This window comes from Mus pahari, chromosome 10 (genome assembly GCF_900095145.1).
Source record: "Mus pahari chromosome 10, PAHARI_EIJ_v1.1, whole genome shotgun sequence".
Lineage (NCBI taxonomy): Eukaryota > Metazoa > Chordata > Mammalia > Rodentia > Muridae > Mus > Mus pahari.
This window is the reverse complement of record NC_034599.1, coordinates 101,856,958-101,876,862: the sequence shown is the minus strand read 5'-3', so window position 1 is coordinate 101,876,862 and position 19,905 is coordinate 101,856,958. Positions and strand designations below refer to the sequence as shown.

General features: G+C 45.9%; 2 protein-coding genes across 3 annotated transcripts in view; both read right to left on the bottom strand.

The window, feature by feature from the left end:
- The window catches only part of C10H3orf62 (chromosome 10 C3orf62 homolog), a 5,499-nt gene extending 3,604 nt beyond the window's left edge, over positions 1 to 1,895 (bottom strand). Inside the window, exon 1 of the mRNA XM_029543030.1 lies at positions 915 to 1,895. Within this exon, the coding sequence (XP_029398890.1) occupies positions 915 to 1,330 (416 nt within the window). The 5' untranslated portion in view covers positions 1,331 to 1,895. The remainder of the gene's footprint in view (positions 1 to 914) is intronic.
- Positions 1,896 to 1,981: 86 nt separating this feature from the next.
- Positions 1,982 to 19,905, bottom strand: part of Usp4 (ubiquitin specific peptidase 4) — a 44,041-nt gene continuing 26,117 nt past the window's right edge. The window contains exons 13-21 of one of the 2 annotated variants that reach the window (XM_021205922.1): positions 15,454 to 15,645; positions 14,713 to 14,801; positions 12,499 to 12,723; positions 10,060 to 10,130; positions 9,695 to 9,813; positions 9,305 to 9,454; positions 6,105 to 6,208; positions 3,443 to 3,531; positions 1,982 to 2,850 (exon numbers count right to left, since the gene is read on the bottom strand). In XM_021205922.1, coding sequence (XP_021061581.1) covers positions 2,692 to 2,850; positions 3,443 to 3,531; positions 6,105 to 6,208; positions 9,305 to 9,454; positions 9,695 to 9,813; positions 10,060 to 10,130; positions 12,499 to 12,723; positions 14,713 to 14,801; positions 15,454 to 15,645 — 1,198 coding nt within the window. In that variant the 3' untranslated portion in view covers positions 1,982 to 2,691. The remainder of the gene's footprint in view (positions 2,851 to 3,442; positions 3,532 to 6,104; positions 6,209 to 9,304; positions 9,455 to 9,694; positions 9,814 to 10,059; positions 10,131 to 12,498; positions 12,724 to 14,712; positions 14,802 to 15,453; positions 15,646 to 19,905) is intronic. The other variant, XM_021205920.1, reaches the window with a different exon arrangement.

Genomic DNA, 19,905 nt, shown 5'->3' with positions numbered 1-19,905 from the left:
TGGCCTCAAACTCAGAAATCCACCTGCCTCTGCCTCCCAAGTGCTGGGGTTAAAGGTGTGCGCCACCACGCCGGGCGTACGCCTGCATTTCTTACACTTGGGTCTTAGAGAAAGAGGATCAGAGTTCTCGGTCACCTTCAGCTACACAGGAGTTGAAAATCAGCTGGTCTTTAAAAAGCAACAGAGGTTGACAAAATGACTCAGCAGTGCGAGTGTGACAACCCAGTTGACTCCCTGAACCCACAGGGCAGAGAGTCTGCTCCTGAAAGGTTCCCTTTGACTTCTGTAAGCATGCTGTGGCAGGCAGCGGCCAGTGTGCCTGCCTACACCTATACACACACACACACACACACAATTTTAAAAATAAGAAAACATTGGCAGTGGGAGCTGGCTGTCCCAGTGGTTGAGAGGGAGTACTGGCTCCTCTTCCAGGTCTGAGGATCCCACATGATAGCTAACAACTGTCAGTAACTCTAGTTCCAGGGGATGTGATGACACAGCCTTCTGGCCTCTGCAGGCAAAACATCTACATGTACAAAATACAAACATTAAAAAACTTAGGAAAAAAAATCTTTAAAGTATCAAACCAGACAAAACATTGCTAAGGCTTGAAGGTCAGTGGTAGCGCCTACCCCAGCATGTGTGAGGCCTAGGATTCAGTCCTTAGCGCTATCCACAAATTTAAAAATAGCTCAACACCGATTACCCTTTGGTAGTTTCCATGACTGTTTGGAAAATAACCAGGCTTTCAACCTAAACATATAAAAACTGTTTGCCGGCCCACATTCTAAAAAACATGAATTTCTTGTGTAGTCAGCGCTCCAAAGAGGAGGCTTAGTCATTAGATCTGGGATCTTCAATTTTTTTTTTTTAAACAAACAACTGTTTCTAGAAAGTTATCGAATTAAAATCACCTTATACTTTCTTTTCTCCAGTCTTCCCCATCACCTGCAGCTCTCCAAAACTGTCTGTCACGTGCCAAAATGGAAGACTGCATCAAGACATTTTCCTTGCTGGTCAGAGGTTTTCTTTTGGGGTATAGAGGCTGAGGTTTTGCATTAACTGGAATATGGTGTGGCCCGAAGGCCGGGTTCTCACTCTCAGGAGCACATGAGGCACCAGAGCATGGAGCAACAGAGGGGCAAGCTGCCAATGGGTTTCTGCAGAGGAGCCTGTGTCCCGGCAGGGAGGTGAGCGACGGGGCGTCCAGCCTCTGCTGGGCTGTGCACTCCTGAGAATGCCTGACTCCTTCAAAGGCTCGGTCTATAGCAGCAGTCAGCTCCTTTCTGCATCTTCGCAGTTTTTCAGACATTTCCCTAAAAGCGACCATGCTTTCTTTTATTACGTGATAATTGTAAATGCACGGAGCAACGTGAGAATGATCCTTCTATACAAGAGGCTGGGATTCAACCTCGATTTCGAGTATGATCTACGGTTATACAACATCATCCTTCGTTCTTTTCCTCGGTGAGGGGCGTATCACCCGCCATTCTCAGAGGACCCAGGGTCACGGGGGAGGGCCCGAGATGCCCCGCCTCACCTCCCAGAGCTTCCTTAGCCTGTAGGAAGCTAAGCCTTTTCCCTCCGCCCACTACTGCGCCCAGTTGCTGTCTTGGTCCCCAAACTATCGGCAGTCTAGAGAGGAAGGGGCCCCGTTGAGTCCTCACCCAGCCGTTGCCGCACAAGAGTGCCCAACGGTCACCTAGTCCTCGTTCCAAGACCAGCGATTCCCAACCCCCACCTACTAGGTTAAAGGTCGCGGTCAGGACTCACATGACCCCAATGGGAACAAATCCCCAGAGCTGGCCTGTTAGGATGCCGGCTTTGCGACTAGGGGAGTAAGGCAAGAATTAAGGAAGAGAATCCGGTTTGGAGGGGGTCTATTAATGAAAAAGTATTTTCTTAAACCTTATTAACTAGAATGTTTTGGAGATCTGAAAAATACCCATCGTGTTCTTCTGAAGCTAACGTGGAGAAACAATGCCACACACTGCACCCAGTTTATGAATAGACTTCTTTTAAGGGAGAGCTAATGAAAGTTCCACATAGAATCACTTTATCAAGGGCAGTGGGGGACAAAACAGAACTTGTAGGGTTCTGTGAGAAACTGAAAACAATAGCCCAATACTAACTTCATTTCATAACCGGGAAGATGGCTGGAAATTCTGGGAGAACAAGAGAATAGAAACAGGTTCCAGAGACTGTTTATAAAACTATAAGCCCATCTCAATGAGCAGCAAAGAACTAGAGGACAACATCAAATCTGTAGGAGGCTTGGTTTACTGTGGCCAGACTACTGGGTGAGCAGTGTGGGCACCAGAATCCAAAACCCAGGAGTTCAGAGCAGCCCTGCAGGTGGGTCTTCACGGCTGCACCATGCTCATTACAGGGTGTGTTCCTCTCCACTCTTTGGAATCCATGAGACACATGCCACTATGCACCAAACCCCACCCTACAATTCATCTCCACAGATTTTTCTCGCACCACCCTTTAAAAGAAAAAATAATTAAGCCTCTTTAACATAACCCTTCTCAGAAAGCAGGGTCTTTTTTTTTTCCTTCCTCTTCTCATAAAAGAAGGTCATTTCCTCATCTGGTTTGAGATTGCTAGGAGCAGTCTTCAAGAGTGCCACAGATATTCTCCTGGGGAGGATGCTGGTGTTGGAAGGGTGGCAGGGTCGCAGAGGCCGAATCAGTTGGTGTCCATGTTGTAAGCCTCCTCATCCCCCACACCCTGCTGTGAGCTGCTCAGCTTCACCCCTCCATCAGAACCGGGGAAACTGCTGGGCGAAGAAGTGCTGGAACACTCGTCATCTCGACGCTGATAGAACAACACGTAGGCGGCTTTTGTCTAAAACACAAGGAATGGGGTCCGTTCACTGATAACGAAGTCACCCCGCCCCTTTCCTACCGCCGGTGATCCCAGCAAGGAGAGGGAGGCCCTGAGAGGATTCTTCTTCCAAGTTCAAGGCCAGCCAGGGCTTCAGAGTGAAACCCTATCTTAAAAAAAGCAATCGTAAACTGAATGTGGGGATGGATATCTGTAATACAGGCACTCAAGAAGCAGAGGCAGGAGAATTACCCTAAATTTAAGGCTAAACTGTCATACAAAATGAGTTTCAGAGCAGGCAGAGATGCTATCTCAATAAACAAGCACACTGGTTGAGTGACTGAGTGGACAGCTGGACTCTCAGGAATCTGCCACCTTTATTTATTAGCTGCCTCCTGATGCCCCTGCCATGGCTATAGCAAATGCAGGAGCACTGTGACACCTCCAGGAAAACTGAGCTTCTCCCTTAGGAAAGATGTAGGATGAATGTCAGTCTCCTCTGCTCCACTCAGAGCCCTAGCAGATGAGGAGGTAGCCATCTGGCTTGAGGGAACCTTTTCTTCGGTTGATTTGCTGAGAGCCAGGGAGGAGCAGGCGCCCGGGGAGTACTCACCACAATCTGATCCTCAGAGGCCAGGGACACACTGCTGTCGTCAAAGTAATACCACTTCCCGTTCAGTCTGTTCTTCGCATATGCAGTGTCTGCCAAATTACAAACGAAATGCTCTAGTGGCCACCGAAAAAAATTAATCTTGTAACTTCATTAGCTTAGCACTAAATACTCGTACACACTCATACCCAAAATGTTAACACTAAAATTAAGAATAATGTATAGCCAGTGTGGATCCACTCAGGAACCAGAGACAGAAGTACTGCTCCCAAGTTCAAAACCATCCTGGCCAAGTCTAGGTAGGCTGCACAGTGAAACCACGTCTGGAAACAGAAAACCACCACCACCAAATTAAAGAAGTAATTTAAAAATATGTACATTCATATAAATAATGATCATTTATAGTCAATAACTTATAGTTCTTTTTATTTCTTCCCTGGAGGTTCGGAGATCCAAACCCAGGGCCTTGTGCTTGCTAGGCACATACTCTGCCGCTAAATAAACCCCCGGCCCCATGGCTCATTGTTTTTTGTACATTTGGTTTGTTTTTGGCTTTTCAAATCACAGTTTCTTTGTGTCCCCCTGGCAGTCCTAGGACTCAGAGATCCTCTGCCTCTGCCTCCCACAGGGATTAAAGGCGTGCGGCACGGCGGCCCAGTGGAAATAATTCACCATTTTTTCCAACCTGGATCTTTCAGACAAACTTGAAAGGGTGAGCACAGAGATGTCAGAGACCAAGGTCACCTATAATTTTGGGATACTAATCAATAAAACCGACCTACTTAATTAAAATAATTTTAAATTTAATTTTAAAAGCTGTGTGTGTTCTTGCTCTCTACTTTTTTAGAGTTCTTGGAACTGAACTCAGGTCACCAGGCTTGTGTGGCCAGTATCTTTACCTGCTGAGCCACCTTGTCACCCTAGTGTGTATTTCTGAAACTCTGTGGACCACACTGGCCCTGAACTCAGAGCCACCTGCTTCTGCCTCCCGAGTGCTGGAATTAACAGCATATGCCACCACACTCATATTTGTCTATTTTTAAATAAAGATTTGTTATTTGATTCCATGGAGGGTACCCACAGGTGTCACAGAGTTCCAGGCAGTTGGGAGCCACCTGACCTAGGTCTTAGGAATTAACTCTGGTCCTCTGAAGAACAGTGATCTCCACTACTGAGCGTTCTCTCCAGCTGCCCTGGTGTCTACTTAATGGCTGTGATCAGTGCTAGAGACATAACAAAGGAAAGAGCATGTGCCTGGATTTTCATCTGTATTCCAAACAAAGATGGCCACAAGTATAATCTAGAGCCACAAGAGGACTCAGAGAGCTGACTCTGCTAAGATTGAAAAAAAACAAAACAAAAGCAGAAGGCTCCACTTCCATCTTCACAGAACTCCCAGTGCCTCTGGAGCCAGCAGGGGAGCTTTGCTTAGGAAGACAGTGCTCACTGGGTCTTCAGAGCTGGGATGTGCACGAGAGGCTTTAAATTTTCTTCTCTCCACAGCTGTGACTGGGTGGGGCTGCAGGCGAAGCTTGGAGCCACACTACTTATCTAGGATGCACAAGGCTCAGCACTGCAGGTTCAGTTGTAACTAAAACAGTTTTAGTGAACCTAAATGTTATAGAAATGCTGGGTACTAGAGCAAAAGAAAAAAACATACTATTTTTCCAGGTATGGTGATGTGTACCTGTATCTGAGCATTTAAATGCCTAGGGTGGAAAGAACGTAGGTTCAGGGCCATTGAGGCCTACCTGGCAAGTCACAAGTCAGCCTGGCCTGGATGTGAGGTTCTGTCTCAAAACCAAACCAAAAGTAAACTAATTTTGGCGTCTCTCCTTCCCTTGTACTTTCTCCACATTTTGGTTTTACAGAGCTGGGATACTTCTGTAATTATAGTCACTAATTTTGTGTAGTTGTTTTAAATTATTAGGGACACTTCTCTGTAACATTAATTTTATTTGGAAATGGTTAAGAATTCTTTCATGGAGTACCTGAACCACAGTGCTCTGCTCGGAAACATTGGTTTACGGAGTTAGTCCCACAACAGCTGGGGTTACACAGAGAAACCCTGACTTGAAAAACCGAAATAAGGGCTGGAAAGATGGCTCAGTGGTTAAGAGCACTGACTGCTCTTCCAGAGGTCCTGAGTTCAATTCCCAGCAACCAGATGGTGGCTCACAACCATCTTTAATGGGATCTGATGCCCTCTTCTGGAGTGTCAGCGACAGAGTGTACTCACACACATGAAACAAATAAATCTTAAAAAAGAAAGAAAAACCGAAATAAACAAAGAGAACAATGTTTTATCATGTCCTTGCTCTAGTAGAGTTTCCAGAGTAACCCAGTGTGGTGGCTCACACTGTAAATCTTACTTTCCTGCTAGGAGTCCTAGGTCACCCTGGCTGAGCTACCTGGTGAGCCCCTGGCCAGCATAAGTGATCAGCAGGACCGTCTTGATCAACAAGGTTACCACCACTGAGATAAAAACATGGAAATTTACAAAGGAGGAAGAAAGAAGGTAGGGAGGAGAGAGGGGCTGAGAAAGCCCAAAGCCGGAGACTAAAAGGAAGCTAGCTGTCGAGGCAGGGCTGGCATCCAGAAGAGGCTGAGGCACAGTAGGTAGGGCGATTCCATACCTCAGAAGGAAGCAGATGCCAATACTTACAGTGACCAACCCCCATGGCTCCATAGTGATTGGACACAGCAATTAGGTCATAAACATAAGGCCTTGCTGACCGGTCACAGACAAACTCGGACATGTTCAGAGCTCTGAGTAAAAACATAATAGCCCATAAATATGGTAAATTCAAAAGGTCAGTATAACCCAGCAACCCCCCCACCCCCAACCCACAGAACACTAAACTATGTGAGAAGACTAGACCAGAAACTGTCGGAGCAGAACCTGGGAGAAGGCTGTCAACGTACTATCACACCATGGGGTTGCAGCAGGGGAAGAAGATGCCAACGAGGAATTCAGCATCTGCATGCGGAGGCTGTGACAGCCACAATGCGAACAAGGCCACAGGGATTTAAAAGTCAAACAGGCCCTGGAAACCTTTTCTGTATTTTGAAATTTTCTTTTGTTATTATTGTGTATTTAAGTTTGAGTGAGTGTGGCCATCAACCCATAACGTGTTAAGTTTCAAACCCAAGGCAAGACTGGTGTCGATTGATCTGCCATGGTCAATGCAAGCCTCTAGGTACATTTAGTCCTTTCTCAAGGTCCCACTTAACCCTGAAAATTGCATGGCAGTCTAGAATAAATGTTTTGCCTTTTCACCCAGGGAATGGCCATTGTGCCCACTGCAGGGTCAGGGAAGCTCCCAGCCTCCCTGTGGACCTTAACTAGGATTAAAAGTTTTATAGAGAGCTTTAATTTAAAAATTGTAAATTTTAAGGCTTAAACAGAGAAAGCTGCAAAATGGTAACCTTATATAAACTAACAGGTCAGTCACCTTATAAATGATCAAATTCTTTAATGTGTTCAAAAGTATACTTGTAATCATGCTAAGTAACAGGAATAAGCTTCCTGCGTATGTTTTCAAAGTTAAGCAGGAAACAAGTAGAGACAGAGTTTGCGTGCTTAGATACACTTAAAAGGTGGTCCTCAGACACTTCAGAGATCTGCCGAACATGGTATTTAAAATGTTGAATAAAAAAGTTTTTCATGACAGAGAGACAAGTCAGCTCCTAGCAGCTCCTCCCAAGAAGATAATGGGCACAGAAGACCACCCCCCAGGCTTACTCTAAATGCAGCACAGCGGGCCACTGGGCCAAGCACTGCCCTTCACCTCGACTGTTCACAGCACAGTGTCCAAACTGTGGACAAGCAGGTCACTGGGGAGTCGACTGCCCCCCCAAGCCCCTACTGCATAGGAGAGTCTGTCAGATCTTCTATGCCTAGTGGTTACCGAGTCATGCTGCCCTCCACCGACCACAGAGGAACCTAGGGTGACCTGGATCTCTGTCACTTTTTACATAGATTTGGAAGCTGCCTGGTCTATATTTCTGGCTTACTCAGGTGGAATTCATCTTTCTCAGGTCTCTGGTGCTGACCCCTAGGCTCAGGGCAGATTTATCGGTTTAACAGCAGCAGCCGAGGCTTCAGCTGTTCTCAGGTCTCTTCCTGTGTAAAAACTACAGGCCTCACCTCCTAAGCTTCTAGCTGAGAAAGACAGTTTACCTTGCTACCCGACTCTAAAACGGGGTAAACTCACAGAATAGGTCTCAAGTAAGCTTTTCCTCCCTTTCATGTAAAGAAGCCGCTTTATAGTGACTGCTGTCAGGAATCAAGCACCCGTGTCTCATAGCAAGTAACTGGGTAAGAAAAAATTATTTTTGGGTTCTTAGGCTTTTACTAGGACTGCAAGGTATGAGTCTGCTGCTCTCTCGACCATGTGGCTGGCTCTCAGTACAGATTACAAAGTGGTAACACTAACATACCTAAACATCGCTTTTTATAAACTTAAAAAAATAATTCTGCCGGGCGTGGTGGCGTACGCCTTTAATCCCAGCACTTGGGAGGCAGAGGCAGGCGGATTTCAGAGTTCGAGGCCAGCCTGGTCTACAGAGTGAGTTCCAGGACGGCCAAAGCTACACAGAGGAAACCCTGCCTTGAAAAACAAAACCAAAATAAAATAAATTCTTGGAAGCTTCAGGGAATCGACTTGAATCCGCCTCCCAGGTCAAACGGGCCCCAGATAAGTACTAACAGTCACTAGTCTGTCCTGTGCCTGCCTGGTCCTGAGCAGGGGTCTCCCCCTTCCCTGGTCTTGAGACTTCCCATTCCCATCTACTAGGACCATGGGCCTAAAAGTTTCAAATGCACACCTAAGAAAAAAATTTCCCCAAACTCCTTAACTTTAGCTTCTACCCTTAGTATGCATCTGCTCCAGCAGATTTCAAATCAATTAATGGTTGCAAATTGCTCCAACTGCTACCTGCAAGTCCCTAGCCCTAGATGATCCTACAGAGACTGGACAGCAAGAGCCTGCTCTAATTGGAGTAGGTTATCATTCCATCTTTTAATTGATAATAAAGGAATAAGGGGATTGACCTAATCGTGCATAATTACTTTCTGCTGACATTAGGAATTATTGTTGGGGGCCAAAAAACTGGATATGTCAGCATTACCTCTGTATTCTGTACTGAAATCCACACCGCAGAAAGAGCTGGGGACAAATTTTAGGAGTTGGTTCTCTCCTACCCTGAGTCTGGGAACAGATCCAGGTCAGCAGGCTTGGGGGTCAAGGGTTCTCAATGAGCTGTCTAGTCTCACCAGCCCATTATAAAACTCTCAAAAATAAAGAAAAGGTCAAAAATAAGTCAGGCTGAGGCACAGGCTTCAATCCCAGCCCTCAGGGGGCAAAGACTGGCACTGAACGACAGAGTGAGTTCCAGGATTGCCCGGGCTGCACAGAGAAACTCTGTCTCAAAAAACCAAAACACAAAAACCAAAACAAACAAACAAAAAGTAAACAAATTTTTAACTAAACTCAATGATCCTCCTGCCTGAGCAAGGCATTCGAAACCACAGCCAGCTGGAGATCAGTTCCCTCGGGTAGGCTGCTACCTGGTTGCCACGCCCTGTTAATAACAAACAGAACTGAGCCGGTGCTGCCCTGGTGGAAGCCAAGCTCCCAGACAGCAATGATGGACCAGGAATTCTGGCCACAGGCTGGTGTGAGGAGTCAAGCAGGTCAGCAGGGGCCCAGTCAGCAGGACTCTTCTAGTAGTGACTTTTCCAACTAGCAGGGGAAGGAAGGATTGCTCCACAAGTCACAAGTCAACCTCCCAGAGCCAAGTACTACAACCTAACTCCAGCATCTTCTCGCCTCCCTCATTAGCACCCGTGCACACACCCACCTGACTGGGAACTCCACAACGGTGTCAAGTTTATCCCGCCAGTATCTGTTATAGGAGAAGCGCTTGAGGTGAACCACCAGGATCTTGGGCAAAGACCACAAGTCAAACTTCTTGGTTGCCTGCTGGTGCTTCTTACAGGTGGGACAGTACCTAAAGACAAAAGAGACTTACTTAGCCAGGGCAGCACTTAGGAACAAACCCGCCTTCTCATCAGAGCAGTGGCTTTTCTCAGTCCAGCAGTCGCCACACACACAAATATATTACAGACTGCTTAAGAGAAGATGACCTGTCCAGGGACAGGAGGAGGGTTCTGTGCACACAGGTGGTCCCAGCAAACCTCAGAGCCTAGGGTACATAGGTCCCCTGCTCAGAGCTCGGGGACTTGCATACCAGGGATCATGCTCCCCAAGGGTCTCCATGGTGGTAAAGAGCTCGATGCACTCTCGCAGGGCTACTGCAGCCTTCTTCTTCTTCTGCGGCTGCGACATGCTCAGGTGCTTCTCACAGGCCTGCGGAGAGAAACACCGAGTTCTGCTAGTGAAGCGTCTTCCTGGCTCACAAGATGCTCAAGCTCGGCCTGGAATATACCGTGTTTTCTGCAGTCTCTGGACACAGAATGGCAGTCTTGGGTGCTTTTCATTTCAAGTCATAAGGAAAATTTGTTTAACTGTTGTCCAATCAATGAGAGGAACATCAATGTATTCCCAGAGCAGAAACCAGAACACAGCACTGCCCACAAACCCCAAATGACATACCTCAGATTCTTGTTCATCAAAGTAAAGGCTTCGGGTCTCACTGTCCCAGTCAATGGCCAGTGTGGATCGAGCTGTGGAGGGGACCATAGTGTCACTCATTATGGAATGACCAACACCAGGAGAGGCTCTCCAAGTGACCAGCATGAGAAGGGCCACACTCAGGCAGCAGCTCCACACCTGCTCACCCACCACCAGCCACTTAGGACAACAATGCTAGAACCTGGGGCAGCCTTTTGAATCTCAACCTCCCACAGCAACCCCCACACCCCAGAATCTGACAGGTCATACACAGAGTCAAGATGAAGTAACCACCTTTAATCCCAGCACTCGGGAGGCAGAGGCAGGCGGATTTCTGAGTTGGAGGCCAGCCTGATCTACAGAGTGAGTTCCAGGTCAGGGCTAAACAGAGAAGAGCACTTTCTGCTCTTGTAGAGTACCCAACACCCACACAGTGGCTCACAGTAGTCTGTAGTTCTAGTTTCTGGGGACCTGACAGCCTCGCCTGGGCTCTGTGAGCACGAGGCATGCATGTAGTAAGCTTACAGACAGGCAGCAATAAAAACCCAGTGAAAAGACTGTTTGTAAAGGGAACTGGGAACTACAGTAAGTGCTAGAGCCTCTGCCTTGTATGTACAAGTCCCTGAGGTCAGTCCTTAGTCCTGATAAGTACATGAAACATTTAAAAAGCTGGAGGAGGCTGGAAAGATGGCTTAACAGCTAAGTGCCCTGTCTGCTCTTCCTGAAGACCCAGGTTCAATTACCAGTACCCAAAGGGTCTTGATTGTCTGAAATTCCAGTCCCGGGGGATCAGATGCCCTCTTCTGGCCTCTGCAGGCACTCATATGGTGCACGCACATACATACATGTAAAATACCCATTCACATAAAAAATTTTTTGAAAAGCATAGGTTGGGCTGGAAAGATGGCTCAGTAGTTAAGATCATTTACTACTCGCCAGGCGTGGTGGCACACGCCTTTAATCACAGTTCTTGGGAGGCAGAGGGAGGCGGATTTCTGAGTTCGAGGCCAGCCTGGTCTACAAAGTGAGTTCCAGGACAGCCAGGGCTACACAGAGAAACCCTGTCTCGAAAAACAAAACAAAACAAAAAAAAGATCATTTACTACTCTTGTAGAACACTAGGGTTCAGTCCCTACCCTAACACCCAAGTTAGGAGCTCATAATTTATTACAGCTTTAGTTCCTCTGCAGGTCCCAGGCACACACATAGTACACATACATATATGCAGGAAAACACTCAAACACATAGAATATAATTTTTAAAATTAAAGCCGGGTAGTGGTGGCAGGCACCTTTAATACCCAGCACTTCGAGGGAAGAGGAAGGTGGATCTCTATGAATTTGAGGCCTGGGCTGCAGAGAAACACTATGTCGAAAAAACAAAACAACAAAAAAAAATTTTTTTTAATTAAAATGAAGGGAAGGAAAAATTAAAAAAAAAAAAAAGAAGGGAAGGGAGGGCAACGGGGGGGAAGGGGGCAGGAAGGAAGGGAGGGAGGAAGGGTGAGGGGAAGAAACTAGCTGATAACTAGTTAAGGTAGAAGACCTTAAGGGTACAGCATCCGGACGCCCTGCCCATGGAGACATCACACATGATGCATGTCCATACCCCTAGAGATGCTTGTTCCCAAGCAGCTGTCCTGATTACAAAGCTCCATGTAACTGATAGCCACAACTACCTCTAGCTGCATCACACACAAGTAAGTATTTTTACAGAACAAAGAGACAAATGCACCTATTTTTATGAGTGGAGCAAGTCTACAAAAATGCTCTTAGCATGACCCTAAGAATCACTGAGCCAGAGGAAAGCTCTCGCAGAGCAATGGAAGCCTGTTTGCTTCTGAGGTCATGAACATCAAGGATTAAGGTGACAGCTGGGCATAATGTCACATGCCTGAAATCTAAAGACTCAAGAGATAGAGATAGGAAGTCGGAAGTTCAAGGCCAGCATCAACTCTGGGTTAGAACCTCCTGGGGTTAGAGATGGTGAGGAACACTTGTTGCTCTTGTAGAGTTCAGGTCCCAGCATCCACTTGGTGGTTCACAGCAATAATTTCCATTGTAGGAGATTCAATGCTGCCTTCTGGTCTCCATTGATACCAGGCACAAATATGGTGCACAGACATACAAGTAGGTAAAATGTCAAAACATAAAAATAAGAGAGGGAGGAGGAGGGGGAGGGGGAGGGGGAGGGGGAGGGGGGAAGTCTTGTCTCAAACTTGCCACTCCACTACCAAAGGGAACAGGGTAAAAATCCTTTGAAAGATGTGTATGTCCTCAATCATACTCCAAGGAACTCAAATGTCTGACCCTAGAGCTACATAAAGAGTTACTACCTGATGTAGGGAATATGAGGTAACGGGATTCCCAAAGAGCTCTTATGTGCCCCAAGTCTACCTGAAGGGGCAGAGCAAGCACTTACAGTTGAGTTTGAGGAGTTTGCCGTCAGTTGCCAGTGAATTGATATCAGCAGTTCCACAGGAGTTGACAAGGCTGAAGGTAAAAAGCCGCTTGGGCCTCGGCCGCCCTTTCACCTGTTGGATGGCCTCACTATGGTCATCGCCCTGATCGTCCTCACCACTGCCTTCCACTTCAGAAAGCTGTTCCTTCCCTTCCTCTTGATGATCCATTTCTTCTTCTTCATCTCCTGATACACATGAAAAACAATCTGTGAAGTCCCATATTTAGCCAGGTATGGTGATATCTATCTATAACCCAAGCACTCAGGAGGCTGAGAAAGGAGAGTGAGGTCAAGGCCAGCTACAACCACATGACAAGTTTGCGGCTGGCCTGGGCTACAAGAGACCCTACCTCAAAACAACATAACCCACAAAGGAACCATAAAACATTTATTTACTCTAAAGTGCACATTTATTTCCTAATATAGCTTGTTGTATATATTTTTTAAAGATTTATTTATTTATTATATATGAGTACACTGTAGCTGTCTTCAGACACACCAGAAGAGGGCATCAGATCTCACCACAGATGGTTGTGAGCCACCGTTTGGTTGCTGGGATTTGAACTCAGGACATCTAGAAGAACAGTCAGTGCTCTTAAACTCTGAGCCATCTCTCCAGCCCCTTTGTCGTATATATTAAAGTGTATCCACCCCTATACATCTTCATAGTTATTAGATACTTGATTTAACAAGTGATTGCCCCCAAGGGGCAGACAAGGCATGTTATTCCATGATGAGGTGGCAGATACCCAGAGAATGAATGCATTTATTTATTTTGTTTCTCAAGAGAGAGGCGTTTTTTTGTTTTGTTTTGTTTTGTTTAATAGCCCTGGCAGTACTGGAACTTACTCCATAGACCAGGCTGGCCTGGAACTCAAGAGATCCTCCTGCCTCTGCCTCCCAGTGCTGGGATTAAAGGCACACACCACCACCACCACCTTGGTTGAGAATTTGAGTGAGTCTTTTGGAAGCAGCTCCTCACATCACACGGTCCTCCCCTTGACTTCATCATTAGTTTCACAGAGAGATGCACTAAAATGGAACACTCAGTACCCGAGAGCAGTTTTGCAAGAAAGAAAATCTTAAAGTCAGATTTAATATCTTACAATCTCAGTTCTTGGAAGGACTGGGAAGGAAAGGCAAGCATAACCTACAAAGCGGGTTCTAGCCCAGCCTGGGTTAGAGAGACAAAGAAGGGGGCATTAAAGTCAGCAGAGAAAGGCATGTGTTGCATGAGTGTGGTGATCTGAGTTTGGTCCCCAAAACCTGCATAAAAGCAGCTGGAGAGAACTAACTTCTAAAATGTCACCCTCAGCCTCCACACACCCATGCATAGACTATGCACACACGGATACAAGAGTAATACATAAAAAAAAACTTAAAACCCCAAACAATTTAGAGATGACTTATGGATTTATAGAAATAAAGGCACATGATCACCTACACGCTGCAGACTAGGCACACTGGCCACAGGAAGGGACGGAGGCCTTGGGGTTTGCAATGAACCCACTGCACTGTTTTTCAACTGTGACTTTCTTCTCTCCTATGAGCTAAACTCAGTTTTTCCTAGGAAGTCAGAAATAAATGCACAAGATAGCCAGCTTCAACCTTTTGATAAGCTGGCCGGGAAATCTGTCCTTTTGGGGCAGTAAAGGCTCACAGCCATGCTGAGCAGCGTGTACAAGTTCCTGCTAAGGAAGTAAATGCTAACAGATAAGAAGTGAACTCTGACTCTGGAGGCTTGGGGAAGGGGCACAGCAGAGAGTGATCATGCAAGGCCTTGATGCCCAGTACTGTAAAATCAAACACATCTTGGCCCTGCTTCAAACTTTAGCCTCCTTACACAGTACTTCCAGGCTCAGTGTGTCTGAGATAGAACACAATGTGTGTCAGCAGGAATCTAAGACCATTCTACAAGGTCCAAAGGTTAATGGTGAGGAGTTTGAGGAGTTTGCCGTCAGTTGCCAGTGAATTGATATCAGCAGTTCCACAGGAGTTGACAAGGCTGAAGGTAAAAAGCCACTTGGGCTTCGGCCGCCCTTTCACCTTTTGGGTGGCCTACACTCTATCAGTCCAGACTGAAATAAATCCATGTGTTTAACACCTTCCAAGAAGAGGGAAATCAGGAGCAATTAGGTCATCATAGCCCCACAGCCCCACAGCAGGAGTGCTCACCTTCATAGCTACTCCTAGAGCCATTGCAGGCCCCAGGCTCTAAGGTTGAGCTGAGAAACTCATCAGGCAAAGGCTGTTTTATGTAGCGGCTTAAAAAAAAAAAAAAAACAACCAAAAGATTATTAGTATTAACACTTAACTTTTTTTCTACAATACAGCTATGAAGCAGTACGTAATTCACATATTCAGATATCCATAAGCATAATGTAATGGCTCAAGAAATTAAGAAACACCTAAAAGATCACAGGTTAACTTAATAGGTCAATAAAGATGCCAAGAAAAGCTGGTTTTCGGGTCTTCTAGGAATGTCATGTGCATTATTTGATTTATTGTAACAGGGTTTTATGGTTCCCAGGCTGGCCTCTAATTTGCTATATACTTAAGGAAAACTTTCAGCTCTTGACTTGCCTGCCTCCACAGCTCAAGTGCTAAGGTTACAGGAATGCACTATGACCATGCCTGGTTTATGGGGCTGTGGAGATTCAACACAGGGGTTTGTGCATGCTATGTGAGCCCTGTTCTCCTCCAGCTGAATGCCATCCAGCACTTCCCATCCTAAGGGAGTTGATAAGATTATGTGTGCCACCTACTCCGTCCTGTTAGCCTCTGCCCCGACCTGCCCCTCTCAGGGTCTGGCACAGTTCCTTTTCTCAGAGGTGAGTACATGGTATCAACAGAAAAACAACAAGTGCAGAACCCAGTCACCTCAGATAACCATCCAATTACATTTCCAGTACCAACCTGATACGATCACAAACAGCCTGGTACAAAGACTCGAGGGTTAGCTTGTGCTTAGGGACAGAAACAAATAGTGGCTGTCCATAGAGTACAGCCCCAGAGGAAGTACTCGATGGCCTGGACTTCTTCTCTCTGAAGTAGACTGGAAGAGTGATACACTCTGAGCCATCCATGGACGTGTTGCAGACCTCATACCTGCATGAGTCAGAGAGGGAACCGTCAGCAGGTCCCTCAGCAAAACAGATATAAGCTGCTGCAAGGTGGTGAGCTTTCTATCTTGACGATAAAAGATAGAGTACCTTTTAGAAAGAAAAGGGAGATAAGCCATTTCCAAGGTGATTACAGGCTGAGTCAATAATCTCACCAAGGATCACTGTCAATCCATGTGAATCTACACAACTCAGACACTGGACTCTACTGCTTACTCCCAAAGATTTAAACCATGGGCCATCTCTGATCATCAAAGGGAATGAAGACCATCATCGGCACCATCACGGAGAATTCATCTACCAACTTCACTTTTTCTCACCAAAAAGTTCAACTTTTAAAAGTTATTTTTTAAGTCTTTGTCTCTCTTCCTCCTTCCTTTCATATCCCAGGCAAGTCTCAAACTTACTACATAACTGAGGAGGATCTTAAACTTCAAATCCTTCCTCCTCTGCCTTCCAAGAGCTGGGATTACAGACATACCTGGTTTATCTGGTGAGAGGGACCAAATTCACTACTTTGTATACACTAGGCGAGCACGCTACCAACTAAGCTACATTCACATTAAAAGTGTTCAACACGCCGGGCATGGTGGTGTACGCCTTTAATCCCAGCACTCGGGAGGCAGAGGCAGGCGGATTTCTGAGTTCGAGGCCAGCCTGGTCTACAAAGTAAGTTCCAGGACAGCCGGGGCTACACAGAGAAACCCTGTCTCAAAAAACAAAAAACAAAAAAACAAAAAACAAAAAACAAAAACAAAACAACAACCAAAAACAAACAAACAAAAAAAGTGTTCAACACTACCACCCAGCTAGGAGCTTAATTTTTAAAACTGAGTTAGCCAGGCAGTGATGGTGCATGCCTTTAACCCCAGCACTTGGGAGGCAGAGGCAGGCAGATTTCTGAGTTCAAGTCCAGCCTAGTCTACAGAGTGAGTTCCAGGACAGCCAGGGCTACACAGAGAAACCCTGTCTTGAAAAAAGAGAAAAAACAAAAAAACAATTGAGTTCTTAGTGCTCTTCTTTATAATAAAGCCAAATATAACACAGGAATATACACTGAGACTACTAGCCAGAGCCTGATCAAGTGGGGAAACTTATAAAACCAGTTACTTGCCACTGTTGTTCAAGAATCACTCAAGCAAAATATAATTATACCCCACACCTTCTTATTTTTTGAAAAAGTTTACTATGTAGTCTGGGCTGGTCAGGAGCTTGTTATGTTGGCCAGGAGACCACAGAGCCACCTGTCTCTGTCTCCCAAATGCCAGACACAGGCACACACCACCACATCCAGCCATATCCAACTTTATAAAAATCCAGAGAAAACCAAACAAACTACTAGGTACAAGTAAATTATTTTGAAATCTGTATCTTAAATAGTGAATAAATAGTACCAACCTGATATAATAAGGAAGGAGATTTAGAGGTAACATTTGCTATTCTGGAGATGTTACTAAAATTATTGGCAACTGACTGCGGTCTTTCTCTCTACCTATAGAGACACACACAAACTTACTGATTACATTTGACAAGTGCGCAAGCAGCACTCTTCCGCAAGGCCAGGTCAGCAGTCTTCATTAGGAATCACAAAGGAAAAACAAAAATCCTTTAAAGATTTATTTCCATTGGCATTTGTGTATATGCCTTCATGAGTTATATGCACCATAAACATGAGCATGGTGCCCTCAAAAGCCTGAAGACATGAGATCCCCTGAAACTGGTGATAAGGTGACTGTGAGCTACCTGATATAGGTGCTAGACCCTGAAGCTGGTCCTCTGGAGGAGAAGTACTCACAGTACTACTGCGCTAAATCTCAACCTACAGGGGAAGTTTTTTGTGAAAACTGCTTTTGTGTGTGTGTGTGTGTGTGTGTGTGTGTGTGTGTGTGTGTGTGCGCGCGCGCTAGCCGTTAGACTGTCAGCAAGTAGCTATACCTACTGAGCCACCTTGCTGGCTGGTGCAGGAGGGATTTTAAAAACAACTCATGCCAAGTGGTGGTGGTGGCTTTAATCTCAGCACACGGGAAGCAGAGGCAGGCGGATTTCTGAGTTCGAGGCCAGCCTGGTCTACAAAGTGAGTTCCAGGACAGCCAGGGCTACACAGAGAAACCCTGTCTCAAAAAACCAAAATAAAAACCAAATAAACGGGCTGGTGAGATGGCTCAGTGGTTAAGAGCTCCGACTGCTCTTTCAAAGGTCCTGAGTTCAAATCCCAGCAACCACATGGTGGCTCACAACCATCCGTAACAAAAATCCGATGCCCTCTCCTGGAGTGTCTGAAGACAGCTACAGTGCACACACTTATAATAAATAAATAAATAAATAAATAAATAAATAAACAGATAAATATTTAAAAAACAAATAAACAAAAAACCCAAACCAAACCGAACCAAAAAAACTCATATGGCATGTTGTAAGGAAAGACTGAAGTTAGCAATGGTTAACAGCTGGGCCTTGAGTGAGGCTGCTCCAAGTTCCAGGTTCACTGTGTCCTTTTCAGGTTGAGGGCAACCCAATGATGCCCTCTAACTTCCAGGCCTGTGTACTTGGTAGGATTACTCACCTACCAGGGTTGTGGTGAGCATTAAATTACAAGGATAGCATGTAACATGGCCAACAATACTATCTGTCCCAAGAAGTGACGTTTCACACCTATACCCAGCACTCAGGAGGCAGAGGTACATGGTTCACTGTAAGTTTGAGGCCAGCCTGGTCTACACAATAAGCTCCAAGACAACCCTGTCTCAAAACAATGTATCAACCAACCAAGATAAAACACTAGGCCACTAGTCTCATCAGACAATTCATTGTGTATGTGTGTGGTGCATATTTGTGTAGAGGTCAGGTCAACACTGGCATCTTTCTCAGTCAACTCTGTTTTCTGAGTCAGTGTCTCTCACTGAAGTTGGAGCTCACATTCCAGATAAGCTCACTGGCCAGCAAGCCCAGCTCTGCCTCTGAAGCACTGGGATTACAGACATGCACCACTAGGTCTAGCTTTTTACACAGGTGCTGGGAATCTAAACTCATGCCCTCATGTGTGTGTGTGTGGTGTGTGTGTGTGTGTGTGTGTGTGTGTGTGTGTGTGTGTTATAATATGTGTGGAGGTCAGAGGATAACTCTGTGGAGTCAGTTCTCTCCTTTTACTATGTGGATTGGAGGGACCACACTCCTGGAACTCACTCTGTAGACCAGGCTGGCCTTGAACACGGAGATTTCCCTGCCTCTGCCTCCCGAGTGCAGGAGGTTAAGAGATGGCTCAGCAGTTAGAAGCACTGGTTGTTCTTCTAGCCTAGACTGGCCTCAAATTCAGAGAGATCGGATCTGCCTGGCTCTGCTGAGACTACAAAACAGAGCAAGCCAACTGGCCACCATTCTGAATGGGAAGTAAGAAGAGAGTAAGTCATGGTTGGCTGGAAGCTGCACCTCTGCACCTAGGAGGAGGACACACACCCTATTTCCCAAAGAGTTGCCACAAAACAACACTTTGTATTGTTTACATGGTAATGAGAAAACTGAAAAGCTGAATCTCAGAGCTTTGCAGAATGCCTGAGATGCCGACAGCCATTCATTCTGAGATGAGAGCATGCCACCATGGCACCTGCTTGAGAAGCAGAAAATGGGGCAGAGAAACCCAAAATCCCTGTATACCACTGCCTTTTGATTGCTCTGGCCTTTCACACGGCTGTGACTCTTGTTTTTTTCCAAGACAGGATTTCCTGTCTGTCCTGGAACTCACTCTGTAGACCAGGCTTGTCTAGAACTCAGAGTCTTCCTGCCTCTGCCTCCTGAGTGCTGGGACCAAAGGTGTGCGCCACCACCAACTGGCCAGCTGACTCCTACTGACAGCAGAACCACTGAATTAGTCCTCTTAGCAAACACAATCTATTGCCAAAGCTGTGTTGGGGCAGGGCTCTGTGGAGCCAAAGGGTCCTTGGTACTAACACATACCCAGTTTCCTAAACATGCATCTCTGGCCAGGTACTAGGACGTATATACACAAGCACCCAGGTCAGCTACTAGGACATATATACACAAGCACCTAGGTCAGATACTAGGATGTATATATACACAAGCACCCAGGTCAGATACTAGGACATATATACACAAGCACCCAGGTCAGCTACTAGGACATATACACACAAGCACCTAGGTCAGATACTAGGATGTATATACACACAAGCACCCAGGTCAGCTACTAGGATGTATATACACACAAGCACCCAGGTCAGATACTAGGACATAT